Consider the following 14,970-nt stretch of genomic DNA (forward strand, 5'->3'; position numbering starts at 1 on the left):
CGCGCACTTCAATTCCCACTTCCGCGAGTGCACCACGCTTTTTCTTCACGCGCTATAGTTTTTGCCCAGTTGACTCCTCCATTGCTAATTTATGTCCTCAATAAAATTATCCACTTTTTTTTTTCTTGTTTGTTTCATAAGTTAAAAATATTTTCTGGACATAACTAATATAAAGAAGGTTTTTTAAGTTAATTTTAATTTTTAAGAAATCTCTCTTGGCATTTTTTTTAAAGTTTGTCAAAAATATTCGGCATAATCAAAATTTGCTCGATCTCAAGCATTACTTCTTACGGGCATGAGTTTGAAGAATCTGTGTTAATTACATAAAATAGAAGCAAATTGAGTATAATATTCTTAATTCTTAAGAAAGCATAGTGTAATTTTTTTTCCATAATAATTAACTAGAGCCTAAAGCACAAGTCATTATTAAAGTTTTCAATTTTCACAGATTAGTGCTACTTTACCTTTTTTAAAACTTTAATTGAGTTTTAATTTAATCATTAATACTCTTTTTCTCAATTTGAATCATTAAAAATTTCCTATACTCTTTTCGGTTTCTATCATAAAAGTTTGCTATATTATAGTAATGCTAACTTTTCTTACTAATCTTTTAAGATAACTTTTTTCTATTACTTTTTAAAGACGACTTTTCCTATTAGTTCATAGTAACTTAAAAGTTATCTTCACTTAAAAAACATCTTTTTATGAAATAAAGAATGTTAAAATTTAAAAAGATTAAATTGAACTTAAATGAAAAAAAAAATAGAGAATTGAAATACTTATTTTTTTCTAAATTTAAAACTGCAATCTTGTAAGTTTCATTGTCAATAATTACATTCATTTTTTAAAAGTAAACACCACCAACCTAGATGATTACGTAACAATTAATGGGTAAGTAAAATATAGGCTACTCGTTTTAATTAAGGCTTAAGATTTAACAAAAAAAAGTTAATCATTTAACGTTTAAACCTATGAAAAAATTGTTTATTATAAAAATACTTTAGTCTTCTCATTAAAGAAATAGTCAATCCAACAAATCACATATTACTCTAGACACTTTTTAAATATAATTTTTATAATAAATGAGTTTTAGTTTAATTTAATTTTATAAAATAATAAATTAGATATTATATTAATCTCTATAGTTTAAAAACATAGGAAGAAAGTTTGGTTTGTAATGTGATGTGATTAATTTTGATTTTGGCACACTCGAACTAGAAGTAGCGAAGGTGCATGCACTTTCATCTCATACCAGATTGATTGTGACAACAGGTAATTTAAACAAAAATTTATATAACTATATGTACCAAATGTTGCATAAATGACACGACTTTTCAAATTTAAGTAAAATTTAAAATGTATAAATTTAGATAACATGAATGAGCTTAATGAATTTAGATAACAAGATAATGGATGGTGAAATCCAACCTCAAGAATATTTAAATTATACATTTTTATCTCATTTAACTTTTTGTCTCCAAAATATATAAGATATTTAAGTCTTTAGTTTTATTATTCTTTTCAAGTTCTTGTTATTTGATTTTGCTTTTTCTTTTATAATTTATTGTAAGTGTAGTAAACACTTTTTAATTATTTACCTCTAAAATCATTGACGACAATGGTGCATGATTACAAAAAACTTAACAATGGTCCAGGAATTAAAATTAAAATATATTAATGCTCTAATAGAGTTATTTTAAATTATTATATATATTCTTTTTCTTTTTGACTTTTATTTAAGTTGTTCGGTTGTTTGTAACGTTTATTTTGTGCCATTTTTAAAATTGAGTGAGTGAGTTTATCTTAAAATTACATCATAATATATGTGGATAATGCTTAAGATTTTACATTGACTATAAATAAAATCAATTTTAATATATAAGCATACGAAGATTTCATCTTATGAGTTTATTTTATAGATTTAGTTATGCTTAAAATTAATTTGATGAATTGATCTTAAAATTATATCATAATACATCCATGTGTATAATATTTGAGATTTTACATGGACTAAAAATAAAATTAATTTATAATATATAAACAACAAAAGAATCTTAATTTTTTTTATTTTATAGATTTAATGAAGCTTAAAATTCATTTTTTAATAATTTTTGAGCGAAAATAGTGTGTGCATAGTTAATTAATAATATAAATTTTTAATTTAAAAGTCTTAACAATTACACGTGTATTTTTTTATGTAATGATCGACTAAATGATTAAGATATTTTCATGATAATATATTATAATTTAATATATAAAAGTGGAGTATATGAAATTTAGAAATAATAATTTTTAAGGTAAAAAAAATCAAATGATCAATTTGATAGCATACGTAGTTTAATCTTTTGGAGGGATAAAAAAACTAAAATGTAGATAACAAAATTAAAAAAATGAATATTTTGAAAGTACAAATAGTTAACCGTTAATAAGAAAATAATACTTTTCAAGTGAGTAACAATTTAAATTGAAAAAAAAAATTAATTAATGATGAAGTCACGAACCTTAAAGAAGATGTAATATTTTGGAGAGTTAAATATGTTTTTGGTTTCTCAAGTTTCAGTTAAAATTTGGAATTAGTTCTTCTTCAAAATTTTTGATCAATTTAGTTATTCATTTTTAGAAGTGCATAAATTTAGTCATTTTAACTAAATTTTGTTAAATTTAGTCATTTTTAGAAATGCGTAAATTTAGTCATTTTTACACTGTTTAACACATTTTCGCTTCAATCTTAATTCAAATACTATTATAAAACGTGTTTGAAATATCAAATAAATTTAACAAAATTTGGTTTAAAGGACTAAATCCATGTATTTATAAAATTTGAGGAATAAATTAAGTCAAAGTTTCGAAGATGAACTAATTTTCATTTTCACCAAATGTAAAGAGACTAAAAACATATTTAACTGTATTTTATATTATATAAACATGTTTTTATCCGATAGAATGAAAGAGTACAAAGTGGAGTTAGGAAGAGAGTTGGACAAATTCATCGTGAAACATGGTCTTCAATTTATTAACGATTTAAATTTTCTAGCACTCAATTTAACTCATGATTTTATTGGCATAAGGTGATTTTAGAATAAAGAGACGGTGTTTTGAATTAAAGTAAAAAAAAAAATATTTTTAAACAACTTGTTTCGATATATCCAATAAATATCACATCATTTAAGAGTTAAAATCAAATGCAGTTTAAATATTTTTTCATCCTTTCACCTTTTGAAGTATTTTTTAAAGACGAAACTCTATGTTACTCTAAAACGGACAATATTTCAAAAATACGGTAATTATTCTTAATGATAACAAAAATTATCCATATAAATAGAATTGAAATCCAACCCAATATTAGTGGTCAAAAAATTATATCATGACAATAACAATAGGTGGTACAGATAAAATTTTGAAATAGTGAAAATAAAAATAATATAGAAATGGTAAATTTAATTATGTAATGTGCTAAAATAGATAATTATTTATGTTCCCTTGATTTAAGTAGGTTATCCAATTTTTGTATGAACGTGATTAGTGATTGATTAAGGATTAATGTGGGGTCCACAGGAGTAACAGTTTTTGGAGGGACGTGGAAAGTGGGCACAGACAGACCTATGACTCGTGCTAATCTTTATTATATAATTTATAATTCACCCATTTAAAAATTAGGTCAATAATAGCCATCGCAATATTCCTTTATAAATTTTTAAGTACTGAAGCACATGCTCAAACTCGTTCTCTCCGTTCAATGCAGGCAAAATTAGAATCACCAAAGCAAAGTTGATTCAATTTAGAATCCTACTCATATATTTTTAATAAAATACTTTCTTTAATAAGTTTGATTTTAATTTTTTAATTTGACTATAATACATGTATGGCATCAATCATTCCATTACAGAAATTAAATAAATCAAATTGTAAAACTTATTTTTAATATTTAGTAGAGATTCTTTAAAAATGATATGGATGAAAATTGAGGCTACTTTCATCTTTATTATATAATTAGTTAAAGGAGTCTTATTTTTACACTATAGATTTTACATTTACAAACTTTTCATACAACTAAAAGATCTATTGAATTTGAAAAATAAAAATTAAAACTAATTTTTTATATTTATAATATTTTTTTATATTTATTTTCTTTATATTATTTGATGTGGAACCTTGATGAAAATCAACAACATTTTTAATGAATGAAAATTTGAGTGAACTAAGTCTCTCTCATTTCAAAAATTATGTTCAAACAAATAATTATTGACTAAGTGAAAATTATAATAAAATTTATGTGATTTTTTAACTAGCTTGGTGTTGCTCAAGTGATACTTTTATGTTATATAAGAAAAGTTGTTTGCTGATACATTATGTAAATTGTTTATGTTGCTCTTTTATGAGTTTTGAGTTGCTCGATGTTGTATTCCATTTTAGAATATATTTGTTTTCATTTGTACTAAAAAAATAAATTAAAACTTATGAAAAGTTATTAGAAACATAAGTAGATGTATTATGACATCAATCAACTTTTTCACATGTTAATTTATTATAATATATAAACGTGAATTTTCCATTATAGTAGATGCGTCTCATATTTCTATTTTGCCCTTCCTTATAACATGATAAAAATATCTATAACAATTTTAGTATATATATATATATATATATATATTATAGTTTACTCTTAATTATATTTTAAAATTATAAATGCATTTATATTCAAGTGTGCAATCTTATATTCTTAGTTTGCCGTTAATTATATTTCAGAGTTATTAAAAATGTATATAAATGACTCAGAATAACCGCAAAGTACATAGTATAAATTATCCACTACTGAAATTATTTTTTTAAAATTAAATTATCTATTTTTTACACTAATTTGCAATAATAATAATAATAATAAAATTTTTATTATTTATGTTCTTAGTTAGATTTGTGTTGGTTGGAAATACAACTTTATTCTCTACTAAACTGGTATCGGGTTACTATCGGACCACTCATTAATGTTTAGTTTTATGTACGTAATATATATATATATATATATATTTCAGTGTGAGAAATGTACGTTGGAAGTTGTATATTGACTAAAAATAAGATAATTTTATAATATATAAGTAGGTACAAATTTTATCTTAAAAATTAATTGTATAAAGTTGAGTTAGACTTAAAATTTACTTCTTATAATAATGAGTAAGATTTTTTTTTTCTTTTAAAGTATATTTATTATTTGAAAGAATAAGTGAAAATGGAAAGTAACAGAGACGGAAAGACCTAAGGGCCGAATCTTTGGTCTTAAATATCAATTTGATAGTGAGATTCAAAACATGACATCTTACGTTAATTGGATTGTTACAAAGTTGATAATGGAATTGTGAGATTTAGGTGTCTGTAACATAATAGTTGAACGGGCAAAGAGTGAAAAAATGTTGTGGAAGTGATGTCAGATTATAGAAAGAAAAGGTAACGATGTCAGAGAATATTGCTTTAATGTTGGCAAATAATATCTATTACGAGGATTTGCACACAAGATAAGGAGGCATCTACATCCATAATTATTGTGTCCTCTATCTTTCAACCCTTGTTATGTATGAGCTCACATGTGTCTCATGGTGTTTCTCAACATAATCAAACAACATAACTTATTTTATTCACACTTCTTGAGCTACCCCTTCCATTCCTTTTCCAATCTATATATAAAAGAAAATGTTAAGTTTAATTATATTTCATAAAATCGTTTATAGTGATATTATATGTAAAAATTATTAATACACTCTTTCATGTTAACTTATATGTATTGGTGGTGCCACTATATTAATAATGGTTCGATAGTGATTAAATACAAAATATATAACAAGTCTAACAATCACTTATTTTATTGAAATAAACTCTAATACATTTTAATAGGTAAATTTTAAAACTAATTCAATTATACAAAATTGACTTATAAAATAAGATATTATAAATTAGTCTTATCTTCAATTAATGTAATTTTTTTAACACACATTTCACCCTTAAACACGTACATATATAGAGTGTGAGATTACATAATGACGAGATGACATTATGAATTCAACAAATAACAAATGTTGTAATGATAGACTTTTCAATAACTTTAATACTAAAAAATGAATTTTCAACCTAATTTAATCTACAAAATTAATTAGTAAGAAAAAATTTGCACCCATTTATATACAATAAATTTACCTTATCTATAATTTATGGAAGATTTTTTTTTTTATATAATTGTTGTTGTTAAAGTTGATTCTTAAATAGAAATAATAAGTTAATACCAAAGAGTTTAATTTTTTAATTACTTATAGACTTTTAAAAACTTTCTCGGATGAATAAACCTAAATTCACGACAAGCACTTTGTCTTAATGAAAGCATTATTATTTGATGAGCCCCATATGTCTCTTGCACGTGGATTGTTATATTATCTTCAGATTTGTGGATCACAATATCGCAGTACCATTTCTTATACAGTTCATGATTCAAAACTATTCTAAAATTTCGTCTTGAAAGAAAGGTAAAATTTAACAAATAATTTTTCCACAAAAATAAGAACTTTAGAACGATTTAATATCGGTTTTAATACATCAATTATATACAATCATATTTTTATATATTTTTCATATATTATAATAAAAGAATTAAAATGAAAAACTCCAATCTTTTAGTATAACATATAAATGTTTGTCAGCAATAAATAGCTATTAATTTGAGTAGTAATACACTTAACTTTGTCAACCAAAGTTTTGGATTTAAAAAATTCAAATAAAAATATATAATTAAGAAATCTATTGAAAATGATGAAAATATCTATTAAATTCGAAAAAGGTCGTACTAGTACACCATTAAAATAATGCATTAATCACATTTTCAACTTTGAATTATTGTTTTGTGCGCGTGATTGTTGGTAGTTGTATTGATAAACTAATACTGTAAAATAGATTTGTTTCGGTCTTCTCATAACATATATTTTTCCTTTTAAGTAATTTCATAATATTACTTCTATTTTTCAATAAAATTTATCAAGCAAAACAATACATTTTGAAAAAAAAGTACTACAAAAGTATAAAAAAATACTCTGCCGAAGGGCAAATTATATTATATAACTAAATGTTTCTAAATATTATTAAAAATAATTTTTACTAATTTGTTTTTTTTATCAGCAAATTTTTACTAATTTGTTTGTTATTAGATAAAGAAAGTATTTGGTGTTTTTAAAATTTGACCCTTTTACATATTTAATTATATGGATAAAATAGTCTGTCATTTTCAGTGAAGTTTTGCTCTTTGAAAAAAACTTGAATATAAAAATTATTAACGTTGACATTTGAAATGCAAATTTCTACGGGAAGTGTATTTGAATAACATATATTCTTCTCACACCGTTCAATTTCACACACAGAGTACATAAAAACGTGAATCACGGTCCAATCTTTAGCATGAAACAAAACTACGTTAGTTCTGTTAAATATAAAAAGATTATAACATTTCATAACATCAACAGTATATAAATAAAGGACTCATAAGTTTTAGGTTAAAAACGACATTTTAATTTCTTATATGAACTTTATACTGTTTATCAGTATCAAGTTTTTTTCGATGTCTTTTCTAAAAAAAAAAAAAACTCAGAAAAAAGCTTCACAAAACATCGAAAGAAAAAACAAGGATTTGTTAGTGTTAATGTTGTTGGAGGAAATGGAATCTTAGTAAGAATGAAATGAATGTAAAAAGCACCAACTGACCAGGAGGAACACAGCAGCAAGACAAAACAAGTATGTGCTGTTTAGAAGGGTTGGTGGAAGATGAGAAAGAGATAAGTTTAAAATTTGAATCACTAAATAAAGTGAAATTATGAATTTTTAGTTTTAGAAGTTGTTTTTATTAGAGATTAAAATATAATTTAAAAGTTTCACATTCAATAGAAAAACAAAACTGAATGACATATAAAAGAAAGTAAATTTTGACAATTTCTTTTTATAATCTGGAGATACATCTTTTAAATGGTTTCATATTTTTATATTTTTTTAGATTTTAAAATTATTTAAAAAGTTGTAAAAATATCTTTTAAAAATAAAAATAATTTTTTAATGTGTGTAAGCATTATTTTTTTTATGGGTCTTATTTTTGCACTCAGTGAGCAAACATGATAAAATCGTGGTTCGTGACATTAAGAATGCGCGTGAATGAGGAACTTTATAATTGCAAGTCCACTCCTTTTGGTTGTTAATATTCCGCAGTGCCATCAATGGGTTAACCATGTGGTTGGTTTAGTTTGGTTGGATTTTTTTATACTGTCCTTTTATTCTATTTACAAAATATATTGATGGATATTAATTTTGATATATTAAAATATATTAAAAAATTATAATATATTAATATTAGTATATTTTTAATATTTAATAGAAGATAATATTAAAAAATCTAACCAAAAATATGGACTCAATTTTTTGTGAAATTGAATCAAATATTGTAAAATAAAAACGAGAGGTGTTTTCAGTGGTGCAAAATTATTAAATACGATTGTTATTTAGTTGTTATTAATTTAATATCGAAAGAAGTGTCGAGTTAGGGGGTAAGAAATGTGGTAAATCTCTTATATTAAGTATTTTTGTATGATAAGGGCGAGTGATGAGTTCAATTTCTCTCCTTTGTTAAATATTAAATGGTAGTAGGACCCTGTTGCTATAACCATCGTCATCAATTCTTATGGGGTAAAAATTTAACGAGACTTTATTGTCATAGTGGGCTTTGGTATTTCCTTCTTGTAATATTGTCCAAATATCAATTAAAGTTTTGGGTTGACGTGAAATCAAAGTTGACCGGGGAAGATGACCGATTTTAATATTTTGGGCGTTGACCATTGACTCAAACAAACACTGTGCATGACCTCAAATACGAGTTTTGTTTGATCCACTCTCCCAGTATGCCCAACAACAATAATAATAATCTATTCGGTATTTTTCAAAGTATAGCATCTGTATTCGTTCGATTGTAGATGATCATTAATTAGGTTTTATCTGTGTTTTGATGTGAAGATACTTAGAATGTGATCATACAGACAACGTAACAACTTTTGTCAGAAACTGTGCTCTTTACTACATTGGTAGGCATAGTTACAAAGTATTAGGTGAGATTACGTACACATTCAAACTGGACAAATTTAAACTTTATGAAAATCTACCAAAATAGTTACATTAATTATTAATTATACAAAACAGTTTACAAAGGAAATTGTTTTGGCTAAGAGATCACGGCCACCCTATACTGGTACCTACCACAGCTAGTGAACCCTAGCGCCACTTGAAAAGCTTATTGTTTTGTATGAGTGAATTGGAACAATTTGGCCTAACTATGAATTGCCAATACTTTAAAGGTACTACCACAATTTTTAACGTTCGGCTAAGGTCACGATGCTATCCGATGGATAGGCATGAAGAATCAGAATTGACATAGTCTTAAAGAAAAGCAAAATTTTGATGCAGTGATAAAGCTCAATCTTAAAACTTAAATTGCAGCATGTTCTTAATAAAAGAAAGAACGAGTTAAAAATAGTCACCATGAGGTATCACATATACGTCCAATCAGAAAATTGCATACGCACAAGTAACTATGTTCAAGGGAGATCAATAAGCAGATTGACACTTGAGGCACTTGAGCTTAAATGGTATGTTTCGTGGAGGGTGGGCATTGGGTCGAGGCCACTCATAACGAATACATTACAAAGTGGTCAGTGGAATAATGCTATTCCTTATGCTTGATATGCTATAAAATATAAATAGGATAAGATTTGCCAGTTTATTTTATTTGGTATGAAACTGAAAAGGAGTATTAGTATCATTCCGTTGGAAGATTTGAGCTCGGTTAAATCATATTTCTTTCATTGTGTGTGGAGAGGCGGAAAGGGAACGTCAGCATCAAACTACATCACTAGTGAAAAATCCTTTGAAAACGTGTAGTGCAACTGTGCAACACCATTCTTGAAAACTTTCATCAAGTAATCTTTCTGTTGTCAACCATCAATTTATAGAGAGAAAATCCACCTCGATGACAGCCAGGCATCCTAGAAGTCATGTTTTCTACTTCAACCTGAGATAAAAAATCAGAGTCATGCTTCAAAGACTAGACTAGGTACTAAGAATAAAATATCAGGTATTTTTGTTCCAACAGAAGAAGAAATATCACTAAGCATTTAGTGCTAAATATGTAGCCATGTCATTATCATCATTTCATCATGTTACAGCTGCAAGGGGCTTCGACTGAAGTCTGAGCCCGCAATCATTTTGATGGACCTTCTGTCGCACAAGAAAAAAAAAAGAATGGCCATGCTCGTGTCTCTTACTAATGCCACTAACAAAATAATGCAGATGTTCTTAAATGGAAACAACCAAAAAATAAAGTGAAAATAATCACATAATTATTATTAAGAATGGATTTCATGCCAACAAAATAAGAACAAGTTTTAGATTCACCATTGGAACAGCATATAGCTGAGTCGATTCATAGCCATCTTGTGCGCTAGAATAAAACTGCTGAACTTCCTTTGAATCAAGACTACATTTGATAAAGAAAAATGCAGTCGGTCTTACATTCAAATTCCTGCGAGATATACCAATGAACGTGGGGATGCTCTACATGACAAACGATCAAAATTAGATACCCATTCAACCCCATTTTAAAAGGAAACAGGAGATAAAGATTAGCATAGCATACTGAAATTTTATCTGTAATCAATACACACAGAAAAGATGTGTATCGAAAAAACCAAATCATAAAAGTCACAAAGTCTACCAAAGCTAGCATATTAGGTGGCTTTGAAGTTCACTCACTTATAAAGGTAAAAGACATGTATATTGTGTTGTCCCTGTCATCTTACAGTAGGAATTATTAAACTTACAAGGGATGAGGCTGGCACGCCAATTTCTTCAACTACTTCACGAACTATGCTATCAAACATCTCCTGTGAAACCTTTATGTTAATAGATTCTGCCAACTCCTTGACATATTGATGAGATGTTATACCAATTTCTTGAGGCTGTCAATTATAGTAAAGAAAAGTCAATGTATAGCCAAGTCTACACATTTTATCAAGAAAAAATTACGCGCTTAGTAATGAATTAATCATTTAATAGAAGACAATTCAGTAAAGTAAAAGGGGAGCACATATCATGACAAATAAATGCACCATTTAATACCTCAGGATGGCCTCCAGGGAAAACAAAATGTCCAGGAAATTCACCAACATTATTACTTCGTTGTAGTACAAGTATTTTATTGTCTTTTGTTTCCACCACTGCACCATTTCCTAGTGGGCTGGAGGTGTGCTGACAAAGAACGGAATCATCTGGGGAGAAGGAAGTACGTAAAAGATTATGACAAATAAATCAATACCACTTCAGCAGCAAAGAAATGGTGAAAGTGGAAGAGGCAGAACCAGAAGGAACATAACAGCTTGCAATTTTGGTCTATATAATTCCATCCATTATTGTTTAATAATATTTAATCAAAGAGATGAAATCAAACAATCAATACAAACAAACCTAGGATGAAATTAACATGTCTGTACAGTCTTTTTGATAAAAGTTGTGTATACTTTGTGACTTTTACCTTGAAAAGCTATGGATAAAATACAAATATACAGAGAATCTGAATTCCGACATAAGTACATTCTCTTCCTACAACTAATCATGAATGGACTTCTCTATCTTCCTTCTGTGACTAGTAAGTTATTTCTCAATGAACACAATCAACTCATGAAACAACTAATATGTTATACATGATCTACCCTTTTCAATTTTTCCAATTAAAAATGTAACACAATAAATGAAAAGAAGGCACAAAGGAGGAACGAGTTATGATTTCAATGAAGATTGTGGTTCCTAAAGGAATGTTGTGGAAGAAGTAAGATATAAAATACTAACTGTTACAAATTGGATAGTTATATGATGACATGCTCAAGTTCCCAATAGCTAATGATTAAAGGATCCAAATATGTCCTCTACTTGGGAATGTAGAGAAGTGTGTGTGAGAATCATATTTTCAGACATAAAAGGAATCTCCACTGTATGCAAGCAGAAAAACAGAAGAGAGATGCCCTACTGCCTTAGATTTTCTTTCATGAACACAACTTTGATCCCCTTCCCCTTGCTCCCATCCTGATAATTTTATGGGACATCAAAGCAGCTTCATTTTGAAAGTCAGGTGTCACATTGCCTAAGTTCAGGAGCTAACAGTGCAAGGTCGTAGGGAAACAGAAAATAACAGTATTAGAGTTAACAGGATGAAAAATTGTAATGATTTTACCTTCTGATGGGACCAGGAACCTTTCCCATAAAGGACTTAAATTTGTTCCCACAAAAGTCCTGAAGCAAGTTTAAAATATTAATAAATAGAGGGAACTAGAACTGATAGCCAAAAATACAGGAGAGAACAACAATAAGATTCAGCTGTGTGCTTAAAGGATGCATTGCAGATATATCCTCCAACGGTTTCAGACAAACAATAAAGATAACTAACTGTACAGCATATAACATGTCAACGGATACAATATACACTATGGATTTTTCTCAGCCAAAATCACCACTATAAAGAAATTTAATTTGGAAAATGCACAAGTTTCCAACTAATTTACCAAATATGATAAATTATTCTCAACCTATCAACGATAAAGGCATATTAGAGTCATGAATATAAACAATGAGAAAGATACAAATTAAGATCATCAAAGTATCCTAATGAAAGCTGAAACTATGATTAATTTTTAATTCAAGATTACAGAATCATTATCATCCCATCAATATCACCACCCATGCTAAACAGAAAACATACATTTAAAAGAAGAGCGCTGAGGTCACACCTATAATCCGTCAAACCTAGATGGAGGCATAAACGTGGTTCACGGTTGGATCCATCTCCTGCGTCCAGAAAACAGCCTCCATACTGTGATAATTGCAACAAAAAAGGATATACACCTTCTGTAAGGGATAGTCCTTGACAAAGTCAGACGACAGTGCCTCAAACTTCACTCTAGCTACAATAACACCTCTCAAATACATGACATTACATGAAAAAAATAAAGGACTAAAGTAAAGAGATTGAAGTCATTCATTATACCGTGAAATATACACATGGATTAATAAACATGCCAATGACCCCAAGGCCCACATTTTCCTTCATACAGCACTATCGATTATTAAACATTAAAGCCTCTGTGGTTCATCTGATTCATACCATAACAGTATTAAGATACCAAATACTCAGAACAGGGGCCATCAACCAGGCAAACACACATTAACTAACAAGAATAAAAAATAATAATAAAAAATGACAGTAAATAGTTAATATCTTCAGAAGTTTATCAACCGGAATCCAATTTAATATAATTATATGTTAATATCACTAGCATGTACGGTTATTAATTACCAATGCAAAGTGTTATGACTTCAATTTTGTTGAATTAATTTGAGGGAAGGTAAGAGTATCTCATTACCCTAAACTTCTTTCCATTGAACAGTGAATTGTTCTTCAGACTCCTCTGCTCCCATATCTGCGCAACGGAAACAGAAGATAAGCGTAAGAGGAAACGATAGCAGAAGAAATCGAACGTAAACGAATGCGATCCACCTCGGAAATCGTGTTCTCCAAGCTGACGTCAGAGTGGGGGATGCGGTCGTAGGCGTCGCTGAAGTCCACCGAAACCTTCAAAAACAGAAAAGGTTGGTTACCGAGACGCGTTTGAGGGGAATGGTGAGGGTTGAGAGTGTAATGAACCTGTGAAGGTGAAAGGCCAGAAGGAGTCGACGCAAGAAGCGTGAAGGAAGAAGGGTTCACGGTGGTTGCATCTTTCTCCATCGCAACGTCGACGATTACCTTACCGAATTTCGAACTCCGACCACGGCTTCGGCAAAGGCTATAGGGCCTACTGAAAGCTAACATTGGGTTCTAATAGCATTTACTTCCTGCACGCCCTCAATTTCTTCGCGCATACCGCAAACTTTCGAGATGACCATTTTACCTTAAAAAAGAAATACTTTCAGATTATATATTTCAGAAGCATTTTCAAACAAATGTTCTTTTGAAACAAAATTTTTAGAATATAATTTTTGTAACAAAATTTTCGTGTTTCGGAATAAATTTTTTTGAAATAAGCTTTTCAAAATTTATTAATGTCTTTCAGAATGGTTTTTTCTTTTCCTCTTCTTCTTCTTCGTGTGCAGCGTGCTCATTCACTTCTTCTTCCTTTAAAGTACTAGTGCCGCTACGGTGGCGGTGGAAGATGGGGTGTGGTGTGATGCAATGATGAAGGGTATTTATGTCTTTTCGTAGGATTGTGTAAGTGTAGTTAGTAATTACGGTGGTGTAGTAAGGAATAGTCGGTTGTAATTTGGGCTACTATTGGGTGGTAGTCCATGTAAGAGTAAGAGACGTAGAATGACACTTAAGTAAGAACACAAGTCCTTCTGTTCAAAAAAAAAAAAAAAAGAAAAAAGACAAGTCCTTCATAATCAAAAACTTATTTTTGCTTATATTAATTATTTTGAAAGATATTATATATAATGTACAAAATAGTTTTAAAAATTCATATTTTGTATTATTTAGACAACTTTTATTGGGTTAACGAATTTATGAAGATAATGATGTTGTTCAAAATCATATGTAAAATTTGAATAAGTTTAAAATGATAAATATGGAATGAAAAGGTACGTAAATAAATAGGGATACATGTGTTTTTTGTAGTGTACTTTTTTCTCTCTTCTATGTACTTTTCTCTTCTCTTTTATGTTGTTCTTTCTGTTGCATCAGTAATTTTTCCTTTCTGGTGAAAAAACAATTACTGGTTTGATAGGGTGAAAAGGTAAAGAAACACTGTACTAAATTTGCATTATTTCAAAAGCATGGTTTAGAAATTTTATTATTATGATAAGCAAAGGCGGGTTTTAGAAGAAGCATAGGAGGGTCTCGGTCCCCCAATTTTTATTATATAT

At 28.3% G+C, this 14,970-nt stretch overlaps 1 protein-coding gene across 2 annotated transcripts; it reads right to left on the reverse strand.

Moving 5' to 3' along the window:
* Nucleotides 1–9,531: 9,531 nt before the first annotated feature.
* On the reverse strand, nucleotides 9,532–14,117 carry NUDT9 (nudix hydrolase homolog 9). Of its 2 annotated transcripts, XM_028053347.2 has the most exons (9): nucleotides 13,757–13,852; nucleotides 13,610–13,684; nucleotides 13,476–13,532; nucleotides 12,843–12,925; nucleotides 12,290–12,348; nucleotides 11,182–11,330; nucleotides 10,884–11,021; nucleotides 10,459–10,617; nucleotides 9,532–10,075 (listed from the first exon to the last, which is right to left on the reverse strand). In XM_028053347.2, the coding sequence occupies exons 1-9, from the start codon at nucleotides 13,835–13,837 to the stop codon at nucleotides 9,980–9,982; spliced, it is 897 nt and encodes a 298-aa protein (XP_027909148.2). In that variant the 5' UTR covers nucleotides 13,838–13,852; the 3' UTR covers nucleotides 9,532–9,979. The 2 variants fall into 2 exon arrangements, with proteins under 2 accessions (XP_027909148.2, XP_085524686.1); XM_085668560.1 differs by having other exon boundaries at nucleotides 13,610–14,117.
* Between the last annotated feature and the right edge of the window lie 853 nt (nucleotides 14,118–14,970).

The sequence above is a fragment of the Vigna unguiculata genome, chromosome 11 (assembly GCF_037176805.1).
Source record: "Vigna unguiculata cultivar grain cowpea cultivar isolate G323 ecotype 2 chromosome 11, ASM3717680v1, whole genome shotgun sequence".
Classification (NCBI taxonomy): domain Eukaryota; kingdom Viridiplantae; phylum Streptophyta; class Magnoliopsida; order Fabales; family Fabaceae; genus Vigna; species Vigna unguiculata.

Excerpts from the sequence above, each read along its gene's own strand:
- NUDT9 (XM_085668560.1), bottom strand. The coding sequence starts at position 13,921 with ATGTTAGCTTTCAGTAGGCCCTATAGCCTTTGCCGAAGCCGTGGTCGG. Across the intron at positions 12,349-12,842 it reads CTAGGTTTGACGGATTATAG|GACTTTTGTGGGAACAAATT; the intron begins GTGTGACCTCAG and ends AACTTGCTTCAG. Across the intron at positions 10,618-10,883 it reads GCGTGCCAGCCTCATCCCTT|AGCATCCCCACGTTCATTGG; the intron begins GTAAGTTTAATA and ends TTTGTCATGTAG.